This window comes from Sander lucioperca, chromosome 14 (assembly GCF_008315115.2).
Source record: "Sander lucioperca isolate FBNREF2018 chromosome 14, SLUC_FBN_1.2, whole genome shotgun sequence".
NCBI lineage: Eukaryota > Metazoa > Chordata > Actinopteri > Perciformes > Percidae > Sander > Sander lucioperca.
The window spans coordinates 32410317-32429182 of NC_050186.1; the positions used below are offsets into that span (position 1 = coordinate 32410317).

Sequence of the window (18866 nt, forward strand, 5' to 3'; positions counted from 1 at the left end):
ATATCTAATTCTTTCCTGATCATCAGCCTCGGCCGATTTATTGGGCCGTTTTTTGGCAGTTTGCAGATGATCTGTATCAGCATTTTATTTGCCTGATAACCGATAAAGTTAATGAATTAAAAAGTGGTCTACTTTGGCTCCTCTACAGCTCTGTGTCTGTCCCTCTGCTTCGGTTTCACTCACCACTGAGTCTGACTTCATGTCCCCCCTTCTCCTTTAGCATAGAATACACCGGACCATCCTTTATGAAAGGAAAGGAGATGCCCTCCCACAAGTCCTTGCGGCTGACTGCTGCTGTGTTTACAGTTAAGACAATATTGTACTCATTAATAATGTATTTCTTCAGCCTGGTCTCACAGAATTCCGTGAAATGATCACAAACTGTTAACAGTGCATTACGTGGTGGTGGCACGAAATGTGTGAAAATTCCGTGTGGCCACCATGGAAAACAATGCCAAAGTAAAGTTAATGAGAAGATGCCGTAGCATTAAGAGCGACAATGGTAGCAAGTAGTATGAAAGCCCGAAAATCTGCGTAAGGAGGTTGGTTGGGGGGGTGGTTGGGTCAAACAACACAGGACTTTCACCCAGGAGACCGGGGATCGTGTCCCGCGTGTCCAACCGTCCCGTTGTTCTTTTCCTACACCCAACCCGTTGTTCTTTTCCTAAACTCAACCCATCCTCTGTCTACAGCCGTCCCGTTCTTCTTTTCCTTAACTTAAGGGGCCGTGTTCATTTCACGGAATTATTCCGAGGGACCATCACAGACTTTTAAGGGGCCGTGTTAATTTCAAGGAATACTTCCGTGGGCCCATCACTGAATTTTCAGCGATTCCGTGACACTGCCACAGATTTTGAGTTAAGGGGCTGTGTTCATTTCACGGAATTCTGTGAGATCAGGTAGATTTCTTTCACCAAGCCACAACCATCTAACCCTTATATAATATGTACAGTATATTCGTAGGCCTCACACGTTGTGCTTATCTTGCATCCAGTCAACAATTATTTTAATACAATAAATATGAGTGGGCGTGCATGAGCAACTAACAATGATAATACATCGTAGAAAAAAGCGCCAAAAAAGGTCGAAAAACACGAACATTGGAGAAATTTCTTTTGGAAAAATCACCAAAAAAAACATCCCAACAACAAACATCGGAAATAGCAACAAAAACATTGGGAAAAAACATTTGAAAAAGCATCGAAAAAAGTGGCAAAAACAAGTACCAAAAAAAGGCAGAGAAACTGGCAAAAACTTCAAAAAGTGTAGTCAAAAGTCACAAAAACTTCAGAAAAATTCTATTGAACAACATTTTGTCGTGCCGTTATCGGTCAAGGTAGGGCATCTGGTACGTGCTTACAAAGAGCAGTATTTGGAGTTGGAGATAGCAGGATTGGATACCGACCCTTCATTCTTTCTCCCTCCGTTTTCACGGACCTCATTAAATCACAGAGTCTGCCCGACTTCAGTCCACACGATCTGTACCACTATGTGGTAAACGGGGTATCCCCATACACTGGTGCTGATCTCAAAGCTTATAAAAGTCTGGATGCTAACCAGTTCTTTGTAGCTGGCTGGGTTACAGGTACGCAATGCTACGCTAACGGCGGGGGGAGGTACCTCATAATGGCAAAGATAATACATCAATCTAGGGTTGATTTTGTAATAACATCTATTCTTTACTTAAGTAAAGATTTATATAGCATATAACATAATTATATGTTTTTAGAGGACATGGTCGGTCGTGGCTGCCCACATACCGTTGGTCACTGGGTGTGCTAATGCAACTTCCTAATGGATGCCTGAACACATCCCAGCTCTGGGAAGTGCAGTCATTAATTATCTATCACACGTTAATCCATGCAGTAAATCACGGAGTGTCTATGATCAGTAGTAACCACACATAATTGTAACATCTAGCCATCTTCTTATCTGTGATTATATTCGCTGTAGCCTATGTTAAGATTTGACCGGAGGATATTACGACGCGATGGGCAGCAGCTAGCGAGCAGTCCAAAGCTAGCTGCAGCTAGCTCATCAGCTAGCCGGGGTAGGAGCTCCGCAGACCCACAATTAACTCGTTTTTTTGGCCTTTTTGAAGCTAGTTTCCGTGCCATGTCATCTTTAATTTAACCGATATTTTTTGTATGTGTGTTAAGTTAAATGATCAAGGGAACAGCTTTCTTTTTCAGATATGTAGCTGGGTCAGTGAATAACCGATGTTCGCTAGTTATGTGGGTCATCATCGGGTTGGTCCTGTTAGCAGGACAGCTGGTTAGCACGGCAGCTAGCTGGTTGAGGATAATTTTATTTATCACTCATTTACAACAGAAAGGCAATACATAACATACACATGCTTGTGTTGGTCAGGATTACTCTGCAGATTGTGAATGTGAGAACACAAACACGAACGAAAACGTACGAGTTTAGCTTGCCGTCCATCTACATAGACTGTATATAAGAATGGACCAACAGATCCCGTGTCTCTGGACGGAGACCAATGAAGGATATTAGAAGCACTCTTCCGGTGATGGCTGAGCGTTACTGAGCAGCCTCCAACTGAGAGAGACAACGTAAATGTGACGTGAGCAACCTGTCTGAAAGTTGGAAGTCTTCTGGTAGCTGTGCCAAGAGAAATCTCAATCATTCCCAATCTAGCAGAGACGGAGACTGTAGGTATATGTAAGGAGATAACATAGACACAGGATAATTATTGCTAACTAAAATTATAGTTAACATTAGTAATTAGCTAATGTAAGTCCAAACTGCCTGAGAGCTTCTCCTGTACTATACAGTAATTCCTCTACTATGAGACAGTAAGTCTCGTGGTTATGACCCAATCGTTAGCCTATTTTTATAAAAACGTCTGCTACGGAGCCATAACGTGAGGTACAAGGTAATGGAGCCTTTTATACATTGTCGTGTTAGCTTAGAAAAAAACAATAGACAAATAAAGTCTTTAAACACTTCAGATGTAAAGTTATTCACTGTCAAAGTGACGTCAAAATGAATGACAGTCAATGGAATGCTAACGTCGGGTGATCGCTTTGTAGCATCAAAATGGCGCCATAGGAGGTTCGAGCTCTGAAGCGAAGCTTACCCCCTTGTCCGTCTACAGCATAGCTCTTCCGCCGTCCGTCATGGCGTTCATAATTCGCACGAGTTGAGCGTGACGTCCCGTGCAAAGGGTCTATAGGAGCTTAGCCGGGAGCTTCATGGAGACAGCTAAAGTTAATGTTAGCTGTCCTACAGCTGTCAGAGTTAGCTTAGCTGGGAGCTTCATGGAGACAGCTAAAGTTAATGTTAGCTGTCCTACAACTGTCAGAGTTAGCTTCAACTTCATATATTAGCTTCTAACAGCTGTATTCTCAGTAACATGACAATCTGCAAGAAACAGGTTGCTTATAAATCACTAAAATAGTAGTGGCAGCACCGTTTGGCTTAGTTATCAATGCTGATAGCATCGTGGCTAACACTATTGTTACTTTACTTTATGACAAATCATTTCGGCTGTGCTTTCTAACATGATGTCATTGTGCTAACCGAGTACTGTTAGCCTTTACAACAGAGCCGCTTCACTACACGTTAGATAATATTTCATTCCAGAGTTCTCTGTTGATTTGTGTTTGTCGCTGTGTGCTCGTGGTGGAATATAATGTAAACAGAGAGCGGCATGCCAGAAATGGAATGCACCATGACGTAGGTCCCCTTCAAGGCCAGGCTGATGTTAAAAGTCCTTCTAGTTGACAGAACGTGTAACAACAACCACATGCTTATAGAGGCATTGACAATGCATAAGCCTGAGTAGTGATGTACATATTAATAACAGGCTGCATTTGAGCATTAAATATTCAAATATTATTTGAATATTTAAAAAAATAAATGAAATTCGAATGGTATTATAGAGGAAGACTGACAGCTCTACTGTAGAACAACATGAACCTGTGTGCAACTGCACAGGAGAGACTGATTATTCTCTGTCACGTGCACGCAAGCATACTGCAGTGCTAGGAAGAACTGTGTATCGATTGGTGTAGTGTTTCAGTGTAATCTACCTTTTAGCCTTAAAATCCGGTGAGTCTGTGGAGTAGCTCTCTCCAGTCTGCTCGGAGCTCAGCAGAGGCCGGCTGTCGTCGTCCTCCATGGCCGCTGACATTCAGCTACAGCCTCTCAACTCTCATCACCTGACTGGGAGGAAAATACAGTAGGTTGTAAAATCTAATCAGTGACTGTCACACGGCAACCATAAAACATTATTTGTGAAGTGCAATATGCTGTATATAGTAACATTACAGCTAACTAGGGCTGGGTATCACCACTGATTTCCCAAATCAATTCACAAGGTTGATTACATTTCCGATTCAATGCCGATTTGGGATATTTCAGTTGCCAAACCAATTTTGCTTGGATACGAAAGAGATTCTACAATTGTACGAGGTTCCCTCTCACCTGCTGCATTATTAAAATGATCAATGTTTACCTTTAAATTAGGCCCTTTCCGACCGGAGGGATTTTTGCAGTTCCTAGAACCCTTTTTTTCTTGTGTTCCGACTGGACCAATTTGGGGATTATTAAGTTCCTCTGGCCACAGTTCCTGTAACTCTTTCAGCTCCTACCTCAGGGCAGGGTCTTTCCCTTTTCCACATCTTTTTAATATTGTATTAACATCACTGTTTAGCATGCCTTCTACTTTTGTAAACAGGTCTTAAGTTTATCTTTGCACAATAAAGTTTGCTGTGCTGTGTTTTACTTTGATATAAATAAAATATTTAATAGAAAAGTGGGTTACTACAGTTATTTGTACATGCACACATGAAGGTAGGCCTACCTGCTTGATTAAAAAGAGCAGCAGCAGGTTAAATGGCTGTGGTATCATAACAAAATATTGCGGTGGTTAGATGGCTGTGTTATAATAACAAAAGGTCTTTTGTGTTCACACAGCCTTCTAATCACACCTGTTGACATTCTTGTGATTTTTTTGTGTTGTCATCACAAAAGCTCTGCACTGGCATTCAGACAACTTTGTCTGAACACCCTTACCCGTCCTACCACTTCCTATGGCCACTTGGCCAGTGCAAATGCAAATGTTAAAACCGGTTTTGGGGGAAGAGTAGTTAGTCGATCTGTTTAGAAGCGGACTGTTCCTATAACTACGTTCCTCTAACTACTTGGTCGGCAAGAGGCTATTGACCCAGTGTTTCCCACACATAGACTAATGTGTGGCGGTGCGCCGCACTATCAACACCGGCCGCAGCACATTGCGTTTCGTTATTAATTTAAAAAAACGCTATTTAAAAACACGTTCAGCTGCATTTCCTTTCCCTGCCCTCCTCCGTCTCTCTGTCACTTGTGACACACACACACACACACACACACACACACACACACTGCGGTGTTTGGTGTTTTTAGCCCCCAACGTCGCCTTCCAGGCAGCGCAGCAATGGTTATGTTTCAAGGGTTAAGGTGAGGGTTAGCTGCCTGGAAGGCGACGTTGGAGGGTTAAAACACCATCGAGCCCACCGTGCACACAGCGTCTGTCTCCATAAGGAGAGAAGACGGCTGGCGAAATTCACAAGTTCACGAAAAGTTGGTATCTATCTCGTGAACACCTTTACACAATCACACATTAAAAAGTGCTATAAAAATATTTTAGATTCTGAATACAATGTTGAGTCCCGACCCGACTCTTAGCAAACAAGCGATTGCTCCTGCTTTAGAACGTTAACTAGTCGCAGGTTTGCGGTAAAATGCAGTTGGGTTGTCGAGGTCAAAACACTATATGTAGCAGCTGTGAATCAAATAAACTTATTATAAATAATGTAATGTCATTTTTTACTCTTACACTGAATGTTTGCTGCTTCAATCCAGATGAGTATTGAAAAGTATTTTCATTAGTATGAGGAGCAGCCTGAACCAGAGGTATCGGTCTAAAACAGAGCTCAACAGTCCGACCAGTGGAATTAGTTATGTTATTAATTTGTTTACAATATTTTCAGGCTTCAACCAGTGAAAGACAGGGAGAAAAGGAGATAGGCATTGAAGTAGGAGAGGAGGACAGCATCCAACAGCGTGTCCTCCTCAGTTTTTGGTACTTGTTACGAAAATAAGTATTTGATGCTATACTAGGCACTAGATATTAGGCGTTTCCAAACTATCGGTATCGGCATTTATAATGGCCGATAAATGAATATTTAAAATAAAATAAAAACGGACAAAACCCCCTTCAACCATGTTGTGAATTGGCGTTGCAGTTTGTCCACCAAAGGGCGCTCTACAACCTCCCTGTTGGCAACACTCTGATTTTTGTTGATATTGTGTTTTTGTTCAAAGGACTTTAAGTTTCATATCTTAAGTTTGTATTTTTATACATTTTATTTATCAGAACTTTAATATATTTTGATGTTCCTCTGTTCTGTTGTGACAATAAAACAAACAAGTTTATTTTTAAACTGCATTATCATATTATTTTAGTGATAACTACAAATAACTAACGTTCGGGAAATCCGTTTATGTTTTGTTACGCGTTTCTGGATTTTTTGTTTTTTAAATATATATCGGCCGATAAATCGGAATATCGGATTTTTAAATCACCAAATATTTGTATCGATATCGGCCTTAAAAATCCTTTATTGGTCGGGCTCTAAAATGAATGATTTTCGTTCTGAGCAAAACATTCATCACTAACTCAGTAATCTCCAGTGGGTAATACAGCACCATAAAGAGAAGAGCTTTAGGACAGCAGGTGTGGTAAAACACTACCACTTTAGTCCGAAGGGGACTCTACAATCAACAGACTGAAAGTTACGTATAGACACTTTAAGTAAAAGTACTAATACCACACTGTAAAAAATACTGTTACAGTAAAAGTCCTGCATTGAAAATGTAACTTAAGGTGCAATATGATATACAGTATATTTACTGTATTAAATCAAAAAATTACCCCAATGTGTCATCAGATATTAAAGGGGTGATAGAATGCAAAACCGATTTTACCTTGTCATAGTTGAACAATGACAGTTTAGTGGTTAACTAGGACATACATAGAAGCTCAAAATCCCATTGACACCTCTTTCCTCTGCAAATCTCACAATTTGAAACTGCCTCTGAAAACGGGCGAATCTCAACAAGCCGCCTAGTTGACGTCAACTCGGCGGCTCCTCCTCATTTGGCTCTAGTCTCTTTCTTTGTCACGCCCAAACATTTACACATAGGCTACACCACTGATCTGAGGTCAGCTTAGTCTTCTGAATAGGTCGCGTAGATCTCAGAAATTATATACATTATTAATCTGCTATTTTACCACTAAATTCACTTCTGAGACTTTTTTATGCGAGAAACCGTTTTACGGAAATTGATGGCTAATTGCAAATTGTGTCCGACTGTGTGTCACAGTTCAGCAGGAGCTCAGCAGGCTACGTGACAGCGGCCGATGCTGCCTTGCCGCCCGACGTGTCTTATTTCATAGACTCCGGCTCACTGTGAGCTAGCTGGATCTCCGTCACGAAGGGAAGCCCGCGGCGCTCCATACCCGCGCAAAGTCACCGTTTCTGGGTTACTGGACTACAAAATGCCGAGGCCCTGATGGAGCTCCAGGGCCTGCAGCTAGCCGTGATCTTTACCCATAGGATTGAAGGGACAGTAGCAGCTAACGAAATCCCTAATGTTCACAAAAGTGCATTAAATTGAAATCAGACACCACTGTTAGCTTTATAAGACCTTGGGGTAGATGTTATATAAGTGGCGTGACTAAATTCAAACTGTAAATATACTCTAATTACGCCGAAAGTGAAGCTAACTAGCCGTGATCTGTACACATAGGATTGAAGAGACAGTAGCAGCTATCGAAATCCCTAATGTTCACAAAAATGCATTAAATTGAAATCGGACACCATTGTTAGCTTTATAAGACCTTGGGGTATATGTTATATAAGTGGCGTGACGAAATTCAAACTGTAAATATACTCTAGTTATGCCGGCAGCTGGCAGCCAGCCAGCTCCGCGGAGCTCCACAGAGCCCCGATAGTCCAGTAACCCAGAAACGGTGACTTTAACTGGGTATGGAGGTTGCCGCTTTCTCGTCAGACTATGTGGAGCTCCTAAAGTCCAACACGTCTTACCAAATTTGCAATTAGCCATCAATTTTCGTAAAACGACCCATATTTGAGCTTTATATAGTTGATTTCTCTTAAAAAAGTCTCAGAAGTGAATTTAATAACGAAATAGCCCGAGAAACCATGTACAACTTTGCAGTGTCTGAAATATGAGACCTGCTGTCTCGTCTCCAATGTGTTTCTATGGGGTTCGCTCAAACCAATCAGCGCGCAGCTCATCTAAATATTCATGAGCAGACCATATTTGGAAGAAAAGCTCTTGTTCCAAATAGAGCCATATTCACAGGGTAGTTAAGGACCTAATAAAATAGCATTCGGGCAATTTTCAGCTCAACCAATGTTACATACCCTATTAGGAGACCTTAAGGAACTGTGTAAAATACCCTATATAATCACTTAATCACCCCTTTAAGGAAACATGCTAAGTTGAAATACTATCTTTTCTGACAACAATGCTAATGCTAGGATTTTCTCCTTTTGAAATGTGTGTTTGTGTTTTGGCCTGTGTGTTGGTATCAACTGCCCAGTTTGACAGCCAGCCCGGGTTGCCAGATATACCTGTAAAAACGTAAACCCAGCGCGCTACAGCTGTAATGTTAGTACAGCCATGAAAGCAGCAAACAAACGAACAGGATCAATGGAGATAGATTCTACCCGACCTAAAAAAAACGGTATGTTTTCTAACAGTTGCGTGACCAGAGACGTAACAAACCCTGGGTAAATATTGGAGATGTATTGTATGTATAGAGTACTTGAGTTAGTGACTCACAAAAACAATTGAGACACAGCCAGTGAAGTGGTCCCAACTGGTGCTGGCTAACACCGCCATGCTAACACGCCATAACTGCTAACGTTACCGGAGCACCAGGCAAGCGGGCCACAGCTGTTTCCAACCACTTTGACAGACCTGTGACAGAAACCGCAAGTTTTACTTCCTCCTAATGGAAACATGCAATTTACACCACAGTGTAGCCTGTTCAGCTGCAGTGGCCGACCAACGGTGAGTCATTTTAAGCCAAGAAAGTGGGTTGTGGGTTTGCCGTGAGTTTGCGATTGTTGCTTTCATTTTTAGTAGGGGTTTAGTGGGGTAGAGAGGACAGCGAGGTAGTTGTATTTTGAGCGGTTCTTGCCGTAATTTTAAGCCAAGAAAGTGTGTCTGTCAGTCATGTAGAGAGGACGACGAGGTAGTGGTGTTCAGCTGTTGCAGTAATTTTAAGCAGTAATTTTTAAAGTGTGTCTGTCAGTCGGGTACAGAGCTCCGCGTGAGCACAGACTTGTATGACTGTCAACATAACCAGCGTTAGCTACTCCGCTGCGCTGTGGCGTAATGTCTGGCTATGTGAGACTACAGTCTAGCAACTTTATTGGATGCTGCTTTCTCAGCCTGGCAACCTCCAGTGAACTTTGATTCTGGGGAGGAGGGGGAGGGGGAGACGACTCCCTCCAGTATTTTAAATTTGGACTCTGGTAACTATTTTAAAACGCTAGCTGTGAGTATTACATATTGCACCTTTAAGTAAAAGTCTAAGTATCATCAGGAAAATGTACATTCAAAAGTATTAAAAAAAGTACTCAATGCAGAAAAATCCTCACATTTGAGTGTTTAATAAGCTAATCCTTTCAGCTGGACATGTAGGCCGTTTTATTGTATAGACTTTTTTTCTGTGCAGAAATCTTAATGTGTAAAGTAACTAAAGCTGTCAGATACATTTCAGAGAGAAATATTGTACGTTTAGTACAATATTTCTCTCTGAAATGTAGCGGAGTAGAAGTAGAAAGTGGCATGAAAAGAAGAGACTCAAGTACAGTACTTCAGTAGGCTACATGTACATTCCACCATATACTGAGATATTTCACTGACATGTTTTATCTTAGAAACAATATTATTTTGCTACCTGTATTAACATGATGTAGGGTGGTGATACTCTAAGCTGACTCATACACAGATATGACAATGAAGCTTGTCCTCTTCCTCACATCTTCCTCACCCCAGTAATGGAGTCTACATACAGCTACTACTTTAGCAGTGACATCAGATAACCTCAGACAAGGTACGTGACACCACAAATAAACCCCTGCACCAAGTAACGTTACAAACCCTGTGTTTAAACGGACAGGATTCAATCATTTGGACTGTCTGAGGTGTTGACTTAAAGATAGCATCCCTTTAAAAAAAGCCTACTCCTGTGATACTGTAACAAACGTACAGAGATAACGCTCACGTGAAATGGAGGCTGCGTCGTGAAGAGGCAATTCTGTTAAAATATAAAGTGCCGAGGCTGTAATGATTCAGCTAACTTAAGCAAAGGGTGTAACGTTAACGTTATTCTTACCGTATGGCGACTTTCTTTTCCCCTTTGTTCCCAATTTTACCTGAAGTAGATTAACGTTACGTTACCTGACTGAGTTCAGGTGAAAAACCACACACAGACTAACGTTACTAGGTTGAATGGCACGCCTTAATTAACTTTGGACAATGTCTTCCCCTGCTCTCATTTTAGTATGCTCAACATGATAGCATTAGCTCCAATCCTTACCAGAGTGTGCAGTGAAATGCTCCTTCCTGTGCTCAGCTCATCTCAGGTTTGCGCTGTCAGCAAATGTTCCCACCAGCAAGTCAGACGAACGTGACTTAAAAAAAAAAAACAGACGTCAACACACGGCGGCGGATGCTGCAATACTGTTCTTCTCTATAACGTTACTCCAAAAAATAAATATAGGCAGAAGACGCTATCTAAATAACAGCTAACGGTTACTGGCAACCCAGTCCGAATGAAGACGAAATGCTAAGTTGAAAGTATATTTCGCCCTGATGAGCTGTGTCTGTTGTTATTGATGAATGGTCTTCGTCTTCTTCATTTAATGGCGGGCTACAAACCAACTTTTAGGTGTATGCCGCCACCTACTGTATCGGAGTATGTAACAACATGATCCTGTTAAGTTCACATTCTAACGGAGAGAGAGACACAAATAAATATATATATATATATATATATATATATATATATATATATATATATATATATATATATATATATAGAGAGAGAGAGAGAGAGAGAGAGAGAGAGAGAGAGAGAGAGAGAGAGAGAGAGAGACACACACAAATAAATATATATATATATATATATATAGAGAGAGAGAGAGAGAGAGAGAAAACACAAATATATATATATATATATATATATATATATATATATACATATGTATTTATTTGTCTCTCTATCTATATATATATATATATATATATATATATATATATATATATATATGGAGAGAGACACACAAATACACAAATAAATACAGATATATACTGTATATATACATATAGGTATTTATTTGTCTCTCTATCATACATATATATATAAATAAATACATAAATAAAAACCTACCAACTCATGTTCTATTTGTTAATCTTGATTTTTTTTTTTTATTAAATAATGTCCTGATTTTCTCCTATTTCTAATATTCCCTTGATACTCCATTCCCTCCCCATTTCCACCATTCTGTCTTTTAATCTTTCCCTTTCTACACCCAATCAACACATGTTCTACTGTTTACCCTACATCATCATACTTTGCAATTATCTGATTCTGTCTTTTTCAATAAAAAAAAAGTACTTTTTTTAATGGTTTTCTTCTTTTCCTTACTCTTCATTTTGTATTTCCTCTTCTTCTGGGGCTTGGCGAAGACCGTTAAACTGCCGCAAACTGCACTTCCTGAACCCAAAATGTGTATGCGACTGTGCGTGAGAAAAATCTCTGAAATGGCATTTCATTTAGTGCACACACACACTGTTGAATATTACCATATCATAATAATTATTTGGGTTCAAACCCTGGAGGCTTATATAAACATGCACTTTTGAAGTGGACAAAACAGGGGGGTCTGGGGGTCCTCGGCCAAATACATTTTCCGATTTTAATACCATTTCCTGCATCTCTACATACATTTATTGACCACAATTTGGCATGCACAGTCCAGCCACATACTACATTAGTTTATGTAGTACAGACATGGTCTGGTTCCTCAGAAAATACAAGATAACTTTAAGAGAATGTGGCTGTATCATAGCCATGTATCATAATCATATCATATAAAATTATGCAACATCTGAATCCACAGGGTAATCACTAACTATAGCTGTACATAAATGTAGTGGGTTAGAAGCATAAAGTGGAAATACTCAAGTGAAGTACAAGTAGACCTACCTCAGAATTGCAGTAAAGTGCAGTTCTTGAGTAAATACTTACTTACTTTCCACCACTACACTGTATGCATTTATGTGTAAATATATGCTGTATCCCATTTAGACGAGTTGGACATACAGGATATATATATATATATATATATATATATATATATATATATGTACATTCAGTGCTGTGTCTGTCCTCTAACCCATATGACATCTGGATAAAATGATGTTGTTATTCCCTATTTTTCTTATTGTCAACAAATCTCATGAAAAGACCAGAACCAGCATGTGAGTGCGTCTCTAAATGCTTCCCTCTGTGGCTCTCCTCATCATTTCCTCAACAGCTGCTCACTAGGTTTTATGGTGATACTCAAATGGGGAATAAATGCATTTGTTGGGACTATTTTGAGCGGCGGTTTAATCCACATTTGGTGCTCTAGTGGGATTAAGTCGAAAGCTGTGTTGGAAGCCGTTCCCTATCACAGAAATAGTGCACTATACAGTATAATGTGTGTTCGCCATTCTATAGTGGTGTATGAATTCTCCGCAGTTATTTTCATTCACTATATAATCCACTATATAATACCCACAATGCACTGATAATTTGAGTGTACATACGATGTACTCTACGGGTCCTATCTTGCACCCGGCACAGCGCAGTGCAAAGCCTGACGCAAGTGTCTTTGCTAGTTTAAGACCGACCCAGTTGTCAGTTTCCCGTCCAGCGCCCACATTGTTTAAATAGCAAATGCACCTGCTCCCATCTGTGGCCCATGAGCGTGCTGGTCTTACAGGGAGGAGTGTTCAGGTGCATTCTGGGAGTATTGCTATCTTGAGGCAGCGGAAAGTGATCGCACCATTGACCAACAAAAACCTGGTCTAAAGTCAATAACGCAGCATTTCATTGTTATTTTAACAGAGCATTAGTAAAGGCTCGTGCACAGCGCGCGCACACTATGCTTGTTACACACACAGGGCTGCACAGCAGCACACACACATTCAAAATATTATAAATTAAAATATTACAGTGCAAATCCGCAATAGCAATGCGCCGAGGTCCAAACGCGCCTGGCTTTTAAAGGGAATGGGAGATGATCTCTGATTGGTTTATTGCATGTTACGCCCAAAACACACTTTTATTCTCCTCCTGAGTGCATGCTTTGTTTCAGGGACGTAGTAGAAGTAATTTTGTCATTTTTGATTGTAAAGATTTACAAAGAATATGTTTAGGTCATTTCCTCTCTAACTGGGACATTTTGGGACTGATTGGTGGGATTGCTGTGGACCAAGTACACACAGAGATACACTGGTAAGAGATAATGAGGTTTAACCATGTATCAGCTCATTTAAATAGCTCATGTTACTGGACTGTGTCAACAGTTAACTTCATGTAATATAAGTTCCTCCCCGAGACTATTTAGTAGAGCCACCATCGCTGAGCAAACGACTCAGAGCGTTTTTTTTCCCTCCTCTCCCAGAATGCATCTGTGGTGTAGCCAGACCTTACTCCACAGCGCTGTAGACAGAGCTGGCAATGCGAGAGTACAACCCAACTAAGATCTTTTCTTTCCTGGAGATTGCCTTGAATTCTACGAGCATTATGAAATTCCTTCCTTATATGAACCATATTCAGTGACTCATCCTCACACTCTGACATAAAACACGTTTTCTCTCAGTGGTTTCTCTTCCTCCTTCCTTACTCAATTTGGAATAATTTGACTAAATGATGTAAAGCTCGGATCAACACAGTTTAAAGCAATACTATAACTTTTCCCGCTTCGGTCACCCTACAGGTTGTCTCATAGGAACTACAGCTCGCTAGTATTGCTTTAAAATGATGACTGATCTTGAATACATAGGCGTAATTTACAGGGGGGATGGGTTACAATTAGAGCTTAGATCGGGCCCAAAAAATCAAGCCCGACCCTACCCGAGCCCATGCACGTTGTGTCCGAGTCCGGCCCGACACATTAACTGGAATTATGAGCCTGAGCCCGATTTAAACCCGACAATTTTTTAATACGTGGGCCGTTATAACTGACGTTCTTAACTACAATTCTGAGTTGTTTGAACTACAGAAATCTGTTTAGAATTATCTTAATGAATAATGCAACAAGGACGAAGCATGTAAACTGTGCTGTTTGTTTATTCAGAATGGAATGGATCGCAAATGGATCCGAATGAAGAAACGTAAAAAAAAAAAACTCGACCCTAGCTGCTCCCTCAGCCGAATAGTGAGGGGAACAGATCAAGGCAGCAACATAATCAAAGACCTGGAACCACATGGGAGACTTTGTTGTCTCCATCACCTAATTAATACTGTCCTTCACCACGCTCTGCATGCCGACGCACTGGCCGACAACAGTGCTGCAGAGGGGGGAGACACGATGTAGCCCAGTTTACCTCCCACTCAAGTCAGTGCTACGGGAGAAGCTGGAGAGGCATAGCTTGCTCCCCACCCAATAAGGCTAATAAAGTAATGATTAAAAAAACACAAATGCTTGATCAGGGGCCCGGCCCGTGGGTCGGGTCAGGTCCGGTTTGGGCTCGGGCTCGGGCAGAGAATCTAAACTCTAGTCACGTTTTTGTCTCTTCTTTCGAGTTCTTTTTCTAAAATGTTTTCGATGTTTTTGTCGCTATTTTCTCAATCCATGCAGACATGTCCCAGGACCTCCCTAGATAGTAGGAGATCTCAACCCCCCCACAATGTTGAACCCAAAGATACACCCTTGCTTGAATAAGTGCTTACGCTTCTACTTGATGTCATTACATGATGTTATGATCTGATGATCAAGTAGAAGCTTCCTGAAACACTCCACATCAGCAAAAGAACCCTGTTACCAGCCCACAGATGCATATGGTGTATAGTTTAGTCTTGAAATATAACAAAACAAATGAAAGCATTGATAATCCTGTAAAACATTTAATGAGCAACATAAAAACAAAGATGATCAGTACAACCAATAAACATACACATTATCTTTTTTTTTCCAAATTCTTTTCCAGCAACAATCAGCACAAAGTCTTCCAAATTCAAACAACTCTGAACTTTCGAACACTATATTTATGTTTGACTTCCTATAACTCTGCCACATGAAAAAAAAAAAAACTTTGTTAAACACATAAACATCTGAAGAATAAAGAGTACAAAATGATGTCATTGAGATTGTCTATAGATCTTTTAGACCTTTGTCACAAAGGCAGTGTAACTGTAAATAGACATGACATTTTTCTTTTCTTAAAAACAGAAACCACCTCGTGACGGACTGCTTCTTTAAGTTTGAGTCACTTTATGAAACTGGTCAATTTCCATGTTTAGTCACTGTGGCTCCGGGGCTACTAATAGACTCAGGACCTTATCAAACTTAGAGCTGTGGAGTCTGGAAAAGACGACATTTACAGTTAGACTTCACCGTTTGTGATCAGGTAGGATATCTGCCACCTACTATGCATTCCATTTCTGGTCTTCAGTTGGAAAGTCCCAGCTGACAGAGTGTAATAACACACTCCATGTCCGAGTTCATGCTCCACTAAAACTTTCTTTCTCCGAGTTAAAATGCTCCTTCTCAACAAACTCTACATGTATGTTTGGAGTAGGCATGGGCCGGTTACCGGTTTCAAGGTATACCGCGGATTGAAAAAGTCACAGTTTCAAAACCACTCAAATTTTCCGTCATACTAATGTATAATGTATGAGCTGTTTTTTATGAGTGGTCACGGACAGAAAGTGCAGTTTAGAAATCCCTCACCCTGCCAGTGTGTTTAAAATAAAATACACTGTGTTCAGTGGGGAAAAAAGTTGTTTTTTGTTACCCAGACATTTCAAAATATATTTATTATATATATGTATTTGCAATACCATAATACCACAATACCGCGAAACCGGGATATTTTTGCTGAAGGTTACCATACCGTCAGCATCTTATACCGGCCCATGCCTAGTTTGGATACCTTGGATAATTGAAGGGATGCATTTTAACCAATAGAAAGTTGGATTCTTCCAAATTCTCCGACATCTTTTGAAGGCAGCACTCATTCGAGAACAGCAGTAAGACATCCATTTTCTCTTTTTTTCGTCTTCTTTTGATAGTTCCTCTTTGCATGCATTCAGCTGGGGTCCATAGAAGCACCTTTATATAATGTAACATAGCACCATTTTTTTCATATAGTTTTCCTGTTATACTGGGACCCAACCATTGGCATGCATACACTCTAAAAACATAGTTTTTCTTGGTTACCATTTCGTTTCGAACATTACAAGGCAAGTAATGAATATTCATACAGTACTTTTACATGTAGTAAACTAATACAGTACACATTAAAGAAAGTGCTAGAGTACAAAACCTCCTTGTTTTTTTAAGTCTTACTCTACAGGAATAATAGGACACAACAATGTATTACATTACATGTATTTAAATATACACCTTTTCACATTTCCATTATTCACTTCAGTTTTTTTTTTTTTTTTTTAAATGATTACCAAACAGCTAAATCTCTACATTTCCCACTTCCAACACGGATGGTGAACAGAAGGCAAAACTAAACAGCAAACCAGAACGTCTTCTTCAGTGCGCATACATTCACATCACTCCACCTGCACAGCCACACATGTACACATACACACTTTGTCCAGGTGAATCCCACCTCGGTACTTTGATCCGTTTTTATCCTGGATGTGACTACGCCATCCAAAAGTTATAGTAAGTGTGAAGTGGACTTTCGTATAATTTCCGTATTTGCTATAACAAAGCATATGGATTCAAATAAGCAAAGATACAGTCAAATCGTAAAGGTGCTTTAAGGCGTCAGGGTCGGAGACGTTAGATCTGTGTTAACAGTCCAGTCCTTCCATCAAAGTCCAACATCCTGTAGCCCTTCTGCTGTAGCTCTCTGCTGACTGTCCACTCAAAAAACATGACTCACAAGACAGAAAGGAGCACACCAGCAGCGTGTATGTATGCTATTCATCACTTCAAAAGTAACAACCCCAAAATCTGTTCTCTATGAGTCAAACGCTCAGCTACTGTTTGTACTTTCCTGAGTGCGGCGAAGAGCAGCTGTGGTCAATCTCTGGCTGAACGCACTGCTTGCTTGTTGTGCTTTTATACTTATGACGGCGTCATCTGAATTTCACGTCTCTCCCTCAGCGGATCTATAACTGGTCATATCAAGGCCGTGTCATGTGGCTAAAAGTTCCAGAAAAAGTTAGCCAGTGGACAGTGACATACGATTTTTTTTGTACGTGTCAAAGAAGAGAAATAGGAGCACATATGGCTGTTTTGACAAAACAATCTTAAAATGTATGTTATATTCAGTTAAGCTTAAACACGTTGTTGACCCTGGTTCTCCACTGATTCCACTGATCTTGCCACCATTGGAATCGGGGTTCAAAATTAGCACCCAAATGCTGGTAAAATAATGCAAGTGGCTGGTAAATTTGCATCACTCACCAGCCAACGGTCATCTATTGAGTGGCTGGTCAAATTTCAGCATTCTCTAGCCGTTTTGGCTGGTGGACGAAAAAAGTTCAATTGAACCCTGATTGGAATCCAACGTCACTGTCAAGTCAAGCTGACCACAGCTGCTGTTCTCTGTCACTGAGGAAGATACAGAGGGTTAGGGTGTTCCATACTCAAATTTAAATTTCAAAATTGCACGTTCTGCCTTTTAGATGGATGTCAGTATGTCATGCAAACGCCTTGCTTTTACAGGTCCAACATTTCTGAACAATTTGACTAGGAAGTTTCATGGAAAGAACCATATGATGTCACACTATAGGGAAATTGAGAAAGTGTGATGACCCAGATGACCGAAACCACTTTATTTGGAGAAAAACCTGAAAGTGAGTGCACCTGAAATGTTGCTAACAATCGCACGGGAAATCTTTCTCTTTCAGTCTGTGCGGTTGATTGCAAACAGCTTTTTGCTACTTTAGCAGCGTTTCCCATGTTGTCTTTTCTATGCGCCGCGCGCTGGAAGAACGCTAAACGATGCTCAGACGTCACACATTGCAGAGTTGTCTGGCTGCTGTAGCTAAAAGGCAATCTTTTTAATGCCAAGAAGTTTCCAATTTCACTTTTTTAATCGTCTGTTATCTTAGTGTTTGTCTTCTGGGTCAGAGGGTTGAAATCAATCCAATCTGGTGGCATGCTTTAGAAAATTAGTAAGGGGATAAAAAGCAAAGCACCAGTATGCCTCTTTAAGGGAAACACATAAGAAATATGAATATATTAAATACCCACTTTTTATTATGCAAATAAGAGACTGAAATTATTATAAATAGATTTTATCTTTCTATCTAGCTATCTAATTATTTATTTATATATTCAGATTTTGGACGAAGAAAACTGAGGGTTAATTTGTTCTTCTTTTAAGTCAGGGTCATTCATTTTACACAAATAATAAAAGTCTCACTCAGCTTTCTCAAGAATGTTTTTAGCACTGCAGTCCGACAAAACTTCCCAACAATATCTCTTTCACGAGGGTTCCACCACTGACATCCAGCACACCATTCTGGTTCTACAGAAAAAGACAGGAGCACACAGTAACTAAGTCAGAAA

General features: G+C 40.3%; 2 protein-coding genes across 7 annotated transcripts in view; both read right to left on the reverse strand.

Annotated features, from left to right (window-relative positions):
* Nucleotides 1-11030, reverse strand: part of slc38a9 (solute carrier family 38 member 9) — a 37623-nt gene extending 26593 nt beyond the window's left edge. The window contains exons 1-2 of one of the 5 annotated variants that reach the window (XM_031287324.2): nt 10649-11030; nt 4056-4188 (exon numbers count right to left, since the gene is read on the reverse strand). In XM_031287324.2, the coding sequence (XP_031143184.1) occupies nt 4056-4156 (101 nt within the window). In that variant the 5' untranslated portion in view covers nt 4157-4188; nt 10649-11030. Of the gene's footprint in view, nt 1-4055; nt 4189-10444 lie in introns of all 5 variants that reach the window. The other 4 variants (XM_031287321.2, XM_031287319.2, XM_031287323.2 and 1 more) reach the window with 4 other exon arrangements.
* The window catches only part of purg (purine-rich element binding protein G), a 27601-nt gene continuing 8735 nt past the window's right edge, over nt 1-18866 (reverse strand). Inside the window, exons 2-5 of one of the 2 annotated variants that reach the window (XR_004894963.1) lie at nt 17964-18825; nt 15056-15062; nt 11652-11661; nt 1-10 (exon numbers count right to left, since the gene is read on the reverse strand). The gene's annotated coding sequence lies outside the window, so the exon portion shown is untranslated. Of the gene's footprint in view, nt 11-11651; nt 11662-15055; nt 15063-15213; nt 18826-18866 lie in introns of those variants that run through there. The other variant, XM_031287328.2, reaches the window with a different exon arrangement.